The 8,943-nt window shown below is 40.4% G+C and overlaps 2 protein-coding genes across 2 annotated transcripts; one reads left to right on the plus strand and one right to left on the minus strand.

The window, feature by feature from the left end:
- The first annotated feature begins 2,504 nt into the window (after positions 1-2,504).
- On the plus strand, positions 2,505-6,345 carry LOC120777897 (possible lysine-specific histone demethylase 1). Its single transcript, XM_040109468.1, has 4 exons — positions 2,505-3,120; positions 3,266-4,542; positions 4,604-5,142; positions 5,207-6,345. Exons 1-4 carry the CDS (start codon positions 2,653-2,655, stop codon positions 5,806-5,808), a joined length of 2,886 nt encoding a protein of 961 aa, XP_039965402.1. The 5' UTR covers positions 2,505-2,652; the 3' UTR covers positions 5,809-6,345.
- Positions 6,346-7,339: 994 nt separating this feature from the next.
- On the minus strand, positions 7,340-8,061 carry LOC120778216. Its single transcript, XM_040109973.1, has 2 exons — positions 7,657-8,061; positions 7,340-7,597 (listed from the first exon to the last, which is right to left on the minus strand). Exons 1-2 carry the CDS (start codon positions 7,909-7,911, stop codon positions 7,469-7,471), a joined length of 384 nt encoding a protein of 127 aa, XP_039965907.1. The 5' UTR covers positions 7,912-8,061; the 3' UTR covers positions 7,340-7,468.
- Positions 8,062-8,943: the final 882 nt, after the last annotated feature.

Consider the following 8,943-nt stretch of genomic DNA (forward strand, 5'->3'; position numbering starts at 1 on the left):
AATAATATAAAAAAATAGATCACATCGCCTCACTAGCACCTAGTGGAATATTGGACTTTATCAATCTGCTGGGCCTAGGTGAATCTTTGTGAGTTAGGAGAGGCCACAAAAGACTTAAGGTCGCGGTACAATCCTTGCCTATCTTATCTTATACATATGTTTGCCGAGGATGGTGCTACTGTCTCAAAGAAAGTTTGACTTAAACATATATTTCTTAATTTTTTTTTTGCGAACAACTATCAAATTATTTTATACCTAGTCTACTTGAGGGCTGAGAAGTATCTTGATCTGACGCTGGATTCCACTCCGCGGTGGAAGCAGCATGCTGACTTGGTCATGGCCAAAGCGACTAAGCTACTAATGGTGTCCAATCGATTAGCTGATAAATTCTGAGGCTGCCAGCCAAGGATCGTTAGGTGGTTGTAAACCATGATCGTGCGACCAATAATCACTTACGGGGCGGTGATTTGGGCCTCAAAAACTTCAGGGACTTCGGTAGGGATCCAACTATCGGAGCTGCAACGACTTGCGTGCATCTGCTTGTCGGATGCAATGAGCACTTGTGTCCGACGGCAGCACCAGAAGTCATACTTGAGTTCACACTAATTCACTTAGTAATTAGTCAGGTAGCCAAACACACACTGCTAAAAATGACAGCAGAAGAATGTGCCAGAGGTAAGGTAATCCCGTCCCAGGGATTAAAATAGTTAAGTTGTATAATACCATTGGTTCTCTTCTCAAGGAACAGCATTACCAAAAAGGTAAACTTCACAAATAAGTTCAAAGTTACCCTTAGCGGCAAGGCTGTATGGAATGATTCCACTCTCGAGTTGGTCGAGCGCTTAGGGATAGTACAATCAAGTAGTACACAGACGGCTCGAAAACGTCGGAGGGAATAAGTTTAGGGGTCGCAGGGCTACGCACCAAACTTTTCATGCCTATGGGAAGTTATCCGAGTACTTTTCAGAAGTATTTGCCATTAGTCGGCGCACCTTTTTTAGGCAACGTTCCAGGTACAGATCAAAATACATATAGTGGGTTGACAAAAAAGTCTTGCGGTATTTTTATTGAATTTTTTTATTTTTATGAACTTTTGATGACTCATGCCCAGCTCTTGACCGATGCATCGGCTGCTACCATACCGGTCTCTTTCGACCAATTCAGCGATTTTATCGCAATTTTCGACGACAGGTCTTCCGGAGCGTGGCGCATCTTCGACCACCTCTTCACCAGAACGAAAACGTTGAACCCATCGTTGTGCGGTGGAAATGGAAACTATATATTGAGTTTCCCTTGATTTTAAGCCTGATTATTTGTGGTTTTCCTTCCACTCTTTTTAATTCGCCTAATTTTGTCTTTAATTGACTTTATTCCTTATTAAATGTAATTGATTATTATTTTTTTTTTAAATTTACTCACGCATATACATATAGTGGATATAGTTCTCTCAAAACTCACTCTATTGTCTTCTAATTCTTCAGCCAATTCCAATCAATTACAATCCTAACACGCTTAACCAAGCAATATGCGCTTAAATCCATAAATTGCACAATAACCGTTGCATTAATTCGAAATTATTTAAAAACCAATAAATTGACACAATATTGATTTTGAAGTTTAAAATTAAAGCATTGAAAAGCAGGAAAAGGATAGCAAGGGTAGGCCACAAAACGACTCTCGGCTTATGCAGACAAAGTGACATAAAACCACGCACGCTCGCCACTAATTCCCACTGATCTGCTGTGTGTATGCAAGTACATACTTATGTGCAGCCGAATGATAAATGCTCGCACTTAATTGGGTGAATTTTCAATTTGGCAACGCGGCAGGAAGTGATATTGCAGAACTGACTTCAAAATATCTATTGACCTTGAAGCTGGTTTATTTTTGCTTATGCCACCACCGTTGGAACGCAAAGCCTGTATTATACACGTACATATGTATATACATATGTATTTCGTAGATCCTATTAGCAATGCGATCACACTTCAGGAGCGTCATGGGGGGTGGCGCACGCTCATTGATTGCTTAGAATTTATGTTTGTTCGAATTTGAAATTTTAAGGCATAAATTTAAATATATTTCTGTGAAAGCGTGGGGCAGGGTGATACATATTTTAATTTTTTTAATTTTTATTCTTATTTTTTATTTTTTTTTTTTTTATTTATTTTTTACTTATATTTTAGTTTTTTATTTTCTTTTTATACTGTGACTTATAAAGAACCCAAACATATGGTCCGCATTAAATTTTTTTAACTTTCTCCACTCTAATCTGCTTAGAATTTTTTACTAAAAATATTACTAGCGACATCTATGTTTTTCCACTAAAAACGCAATATCAAATTCTTCAAATTTAGCCATTTTTAAATTTCCACTTCAGAGTGCACTGTGCGCATAACTAAATTCAGCCAAGTCACACACCAACAACAAAAATTTTAGGGTTTGCTTTTCATTCATTTTACCTTCAGGTAATACTATTATTTGCAAATCTGTATACGGCGGCGTACGAGACATAAACAAAACTTCGCACGACTTATTTTAGCAAAAACTTGTGAAAAAAAGTTTTAGCAAATTTAGAAAAGTGTTAAAAACATGCGTAAAAGATATAAAAACAGTGTGCATTGAAAAAATTTGGTGAGAGTAACGTGTAAAATGGAGAAAAACAATGTAGCCAGCACCGGCGTGTCTTCGCTGCCCACACAAACATTGGGAGCAGCCTCAACTACTACAGCAGTAACGGCGGCAGCCGCAGCAGCTGTAATGAGCGGGAGCAGTGTCGCCGGCACCGGCAGCGCCTTCCTACAACAACAACAGCTGTTAACGAAAAACACTAACAACAATAGCGCTAGCAGCAATAATAATAATAATAGCAATAATACAAATACAAATAGCAGTACAACAACAACGGCTACAAGTAGTAGCAGCTTGGGCACAAATACGGAGACAATTGAATGTGTAACGCTGATAAGCGATGATTCGGACGTGGAGGAAATGTCACCAAAACGCAAGGTACCCGCTAGTGGAACGCCCAATAAAATCAAATACGATGATGACTCCAATGATGCACAAGGTGGTGCTGCGGGTGATGAACGTCGCACCAGCAGGCGGAATAAACCCAAGGTATTGTAATGAAGTGATTGCTGTAAGCTCTTTGTGCCTTTGTAACGTGACAGACGCGCACACACACGCGAGCACGTAATACAATTATGGCCTAACATTACAAAGTATTACAATGTGTAGGTTCAAGAAAGTATTTCAATTACAGGTTGATTACTACAACAAACCGGGCAGTGGCAATGCGGATTCAGGTGACAAACCTAGTACACCATCAAGTTCATCAGCAGCTGGCGGTGCTGCCACTGAACGACGCTCTGAGAGTAGTAAAACACGCAAATCCGAAACGGCACGTAGTCCCTTCCCCAAAGAGATTACTGATCCGCGTGAGGCAGCTGCAGCTGCTGCCGAAGCGTATAAAGAAATTCTGACTGGTTTGGAGGGTGCTGCTTTTCAGTCACGCCTACCATTCGATAAAATGACCTCCAACGAAGCTGCCTGTTTTCCCGATATCACCAAAACTGGTTTGGTGGCGCAACGTGTTTTCCTCAATATACGCAATCGTCTCTTGCAAATGTGGATTGAGAATCCAAAGCAGCAGCTTATTGTAGAAAATGCCATCAAAGATATGGAACAACCCTTTGATAGTGATCCAAATTTAGTAAAGCGTATACATTCGTTCTTGGAGCGTCATGGTTTCATAAATTTCGGCATTTTTAAACGTTTACGTCCCATACCGACAAAGAAATTGGGTAAAGTTATTGTAATTGGTGCTGGCATCTCAGGGTTGGCAGCTGCGCAGCAGCTACAACAATTCGGTATGGACGTAATTGTATTAGAAGCACGTGATCGTGTGGGTGGACGCATAGCAACCTTTCGTAAAAACAACTATATTGCCGACTTAGGTGCTATGGTTGTGACCGGTGTTTGGGGTAATCCCATGACTATACTGAGCAAACAGATTGGCATGGAAATGGTGCCCATAAGGCAAGCATGCCCATTATATGGCGCTTGTGGCAAACCAGTGCCCAAACACAAGGACGACATGGTGGAACGCGAATTCAATCGTCTGCTCGAGTCCGCCAGTTATCTTTCACACCAATTGGACTTCAACTACGCCAACGATGATCCCATCTCCTTGGGCCGCGCACTCGAATGGATTATAAAGCTACAAGAGAAGTCGGTGAAAGAAAAACAAGTGCAACACTTGACGTTGCTTGCTGAGGCACAACGTGCCGTTATCGACAATCAGTCACGCATTTCGGAGCTATCCGCTAAAATAAAGAACTTTAAAGAAACCCATGCAAAACTACTGAAATCGCGTCCCCAACGTAGTGGTGATGGCGATACAGCATGGGTGGAGCACGAGTTTCAAATACGTTCCACACATTTTGAGTGGACCAAAGCTTGCAAAGAGTACGAAGAACTTAAAAAAGAGGAGGAGACGCTGGAAACCAAATTAAAGGAAATCGAAAGCAATCCTCCTAGGTGCGTGCCGCAGTCTTTAATATAACTTTTCAATAAAATTCAAACAAATTGTATTTTGCAGTGACGTTTACCTCTCGTCTAAGGATCGTCAAATACTTGATTGGCACTTTGCGAATCTGGAGTTCGCCAATGCCACGCCACTAAGCAATCTCTCACTGAAGCATTGGGATCAAGACGACGACTTCGAATTCATCGGCAATCACACGACTGTACGCAATGGCTACTCCTGTGTACCCATTGCCTTAACGGAAGGTTTAGACATACGCGTAAATACCGCTGTAAAAACGATTAAATATTTTCCCACTGGTGTGGAAATCGTAACCGAAAACTTGAAGACAAACAATTCTTCGGTCACATATAAAGCAGACATTGCGCTCTGCACACTGACGCTGGGTGTGCTTAAAATAGCCACCACAAAAGTGCAATCTCAACAAGCGAACACTGTTAAATTTGAGCCACCGCTACCCGACTGGAAGCAATCGGCCATACAGCGCTTGGGTTTCGGTAACCTAAATAAAGTTGTGCTTTGCTTTGATCGCATCTTCTGGGATCCGAACACAAACCTATTTGGCCATGTAGGCAGCACAACAGCTAGTCGCGGTAACTGCTTTATCATTGTCAATATAATAAAGAAATTTGTAAATAAAAAATTATGCTTTTCTAGGTGAACTATTTCTATTCTGGAGCATCTCGCAATCGCCAGTGCTACTTGCATTAGTTGCCGGGCAATCGGCCGCTATAATGGAGAACGTCTCGGATGATGTTATCGTCGGTCGTTGTATTGCGGTACTAAAAGGCATATTCGGCAATGGTTCGGTGCCGCAACCCAAAGAGACTGTCGTGACACGTTGGCGTGCCGATCCCTGGGCACGTGGCTCGTACAGCTTCGTATCTGTAGGTTCCTCTGGTAGCGATTATGATCTGCTCGCCTCACCCGTTATACCACCGAATCCAACTAACTCCAATATCAATCAGGAGCAAGATGAGCTGCCACGTTTGTTCTTTGCCGGCGAGCATACTATACGCAACTACCCCGCCACGGTACATGGTGCCTTCTTAAGCGGTTTGCGTGAGGCTGGTCGCATAGCAGACTATTATTTAGGCTATCCAGAGGGTACACCACCCGATATCGGTTACTCGGTGGTGGAGGCAGCCAATACAGCTTCTGTTGGCGATAATGTGGATATTGTTGATATTGCTCATTCAACGGATTCATCCTCAAAGACTTCGGAAGAGAAATCGATCACTGCCGATTCGAACGAATAGTGTGTAATGGGGAAAACTTGATCAATGTGTAAATGTATGTGTGTGTGTCTGTGTGCATGGCTCTCAACTACATTCAATTCGCATTTGACTTTCCTCTATTCCAATGAACTCATTTTGGCTTATAATTTTAGTTCTAATTGTTTGATTTTCCATTACTTTGTACTTCACTTTTTCGTTTTTCTTTTCTCTCTCCACACACTCATGGTTTGTAAAGCGTACGCTTTTCCTTAAGTGTTATCGAACTATTTGAAATTGCGATAGTTATATGAGAAGAAGAAGAAGATGCAATTGATTGAGTTAAATTCCACAGACCATTTGTGTGCTTTCGCCTTGATTAATTTGTGTTTATAATCTTTTAGTTTTGACTAGCAATTAGTATTTGCAATGGTAGTGTGTTCGGAAACTGAAATTGGAAGTTCCATTTATTTACCTAATCTTAAATGTAATATTATTAGACATAATGAAATACTGGACCTTTTACAGACAATGAATTGAATACAAAATAAAATAAAATTCCAGCAATTTGTAATTTCTAAATATATATGGATACATATTTTTATATTTATGACGCAGTGATCGGCGAAAATCCTCGTAGATATATCCGAGTGCCGACTGGGCAATAGAAATCTCTGCTAGCACCAGCACACTTAGACAACTGGACTAGTTTCTAGAGCAAGCCTTCCTGGTAACTTGCAAAAGCATGAGGGGAGGGGGTATCTGCTAATGATGTATCTGGCGATAGGTATAAAACGCTGAAGTACAGGGTCCTTGAAAACAAAATTCAGCATGAGGAACCAAATCAATTAACGCGCTGCGATATTATCTCAAATGTCGGTGGAGGAAGGGGGGGACACAGCGAGTTCCTCTTCTGCGAAGGGAAAAGTTTACAGTAGCTGCAGTGCTACTGCCAAACCAGCTTTACAACGTATAAGGTATACAGTTCGTGTCGACTCAGACCACGGAAGCATTGAAGGCGTAAACACAACAAACAAGGAAGCTCTTCTCTCGGCAAAAATGATAGAAGGCCAAGGCCGTCGTTTGGAACTGTCGTTAAGTGGCCTTTAATTTTTCCCAAACAGGGCTTAGATACTCCCTATAACAACAATAGCGTAGCCCAAACGGGCCCGAATTTTTATTAAGTCTGAAATTTTCAACTCGACTCTTTTGGAACAACTAAAAATTGTTTTAAAGTATTCTCTCCGAGGTCGGTAGCGATCAAAATGAGTTGATTTTACGAATCATGTCCGGATTTCTGTGATGTGATAGTTAGATAGGCTTACTACGACTTCAAAGAGCTTGGTTCAATACTTTATTGCTTCCAACACTTGTTAAAAGTTTATCATTAAAAAGATGTGAGACAACACGTTTCTAGAAACAAATGTGTTCTTACGAATATCGAGTCTACGTAAACGTTACGGATCCGGATCTATAACACTCCAAATAAATTCCAATAACGTTGAACCAGCTCTCAAATAGGTCTATATATTACCTTGTTGCCCCTAAATAACTACTTATATAACGGTACGAACAATTTACGTTTATCAAACATGTCTTCAACTCACTACCATTTTATTTCGCATAATAAATTTCAATAAAACCAATTTAGCTCAAGAGTCTCACACAGAAAATTTCACCAAAATCAAAACTGCACAATGAAAATCTAACGACGGCGACGACGACTGCGTGAACGCGACTTCCTGCGACGATTGCGTCGCGCCCGCGCCATACGATGCTTACGACAGTGGCTGCAATCCGATACGCCGCCGTCATAGTCGTGCGCATCGGTTGGCTAAAAACAATAAATTCATTTATTTTCCAAACTACAAAAGGAAGGCAATTTTTATTAACCTGAATTTTACGCGATTTTCGCGTTGTTGTCATTCTGCGATCGGTGCTTTCGTCACTTTCATCTCCCGACATATTGTCCGCATAGTGACCAGCATCGTGTCGATTATATTTACGATTACTGCTTCGTCTCTGCATGTTATCCTCCTCTACTTCCTTGCCCAACGGTACGCTGTTGTTGTTGTTCTCATTGCACGAATTCGGCGCTTGAGCCTCTGCCTGGTGCGCAGTTTCTCGTGAAGTGTTCGCCTTCAACATTAGCGTTTCTTATGATAAAACTGGGATTTTTGTCAACTTTTTCCAAATGATTTTATATTATTATTCAATAATGAATTTTGTGCTAAAAATTCTTAAACTTGAAGTAAAAGTACAGAAATAATAATATAATTGTGAAGAAAAATATTTTTTGTGATTTCAATATAACGGCCTACTTTGCATAACGGAGTTATATGTAGGTGTTCAACTTAGGTCGTTGCTAGCATAGGTTTTTAAAAGCTTTGATGGACATAATTTTACTACATTTATGTATATAACAATCCTGGCTTGCACTCAATACAACTCAAGAAGTTATAACCGCTTGCAAGTCCGGAAATGAGGCATTTTATTTAATTTAAACATCTTTTTTTTGTGTAAAATGTACACTTGAGAGTCGAAATTATCAGTACAAATATCATTCCTTCGAGCATTACCTGACAAGTATACCTAAGAAGGTCGAGTAAAAATTTCAAGTCCATCGATACTACCGTTCCGGCTCTCCGTTTCTCTTTGAAAAGAACGTTTCGGGAAAAGAGAAAGTTTCAGAGTCAAAATGATTGTCAAAAACCTTTCTTTCGAGAATTATATGACAAATATACCTAAGAAGGTCGGGTAAAAATTTCAAGTCGATCAATGCTGCAGCTTCGGCTCTCCGTTTCACTATGAAAATAACGTCATATCTCCGAAACTATTGTCCGAACCACCTTCAAATTTTCGAAGCATTATTATAACTTCAATATAATACATTAACTCCATTCTTTCTCGCTCTCTCTCTCTCTCTCTCTCTCTCTCTCTCTAAAAACTAATTTTCGAGGAGGTCGATAAATTTTATCTGAATTTTTATCTGAAGCGTCATACCGTAGGGCAGAGTGGTAACAAAATTAAGGGGTCAGTAGTCTTTTTTCAAAAAAAAAATATAATTTTTTTTTGCATTTTCTGTTTCCTTATACCCTTAGAATTAATGTAGCAACCCACTTTACCATTGGAAGGTTTCGAAAAAGGCGACGTTCGGAGCGCTCGGAGTGCACACCTCCA

This window comes from Bactrocera tryoni, chromosome 5 (assembly GCF_016617805.1).
Source record: "Bactrocera tryoni isolate S06 chromosome 5, CSIRO_BtryS06_freeze2, whole genome shotgun sequence".
Classification (NCBI taxonomy): Eukaryota; Metazoa; Arthropoda; class Insecta; order Diptera; family Tephritidae; genus Bactrocera; species Bactrocera tryoni.

Bases quoted from the DNA above. Each gene is read 5' to 3' on its own strand.
- LOC120777897 (XM_040109468.1), top strand. From the start codon at position 2,653: ATGGAGAAAAACAATGTAGCCAGCACCGGCGTGTCTTCGCTGCCCACA. The intron at 3,121-3,265 runs GTATTGTAATGA...TTTCAATTACAG, and splicing joins GCAGGCGGAATAAACCCAAG to GTTGATTACTACAACAAACC. The intron at 4,543-4,603 runs GTGCGTGCCGCA...TGTATTTTGCAG, and splicing joins ATCGAAAGCAATCCTCCTAG to TGACGTTTACCTCTCGTCTA.
- LOC120778216 (XM_040109973.1), bottom strand. From the start codon at position 7,911: ATGTTGAAGGCGAACACTTCACGAGAAACTGCGCACCAGGCAGAGGCT. The intron at 7,598-7,656 runs GTTAATAAAAAT...TATTGTTTTTAG, and splicing joins GAAAATCGCGTAAAATTCAG to CCAACCGATGCGCACGACTA.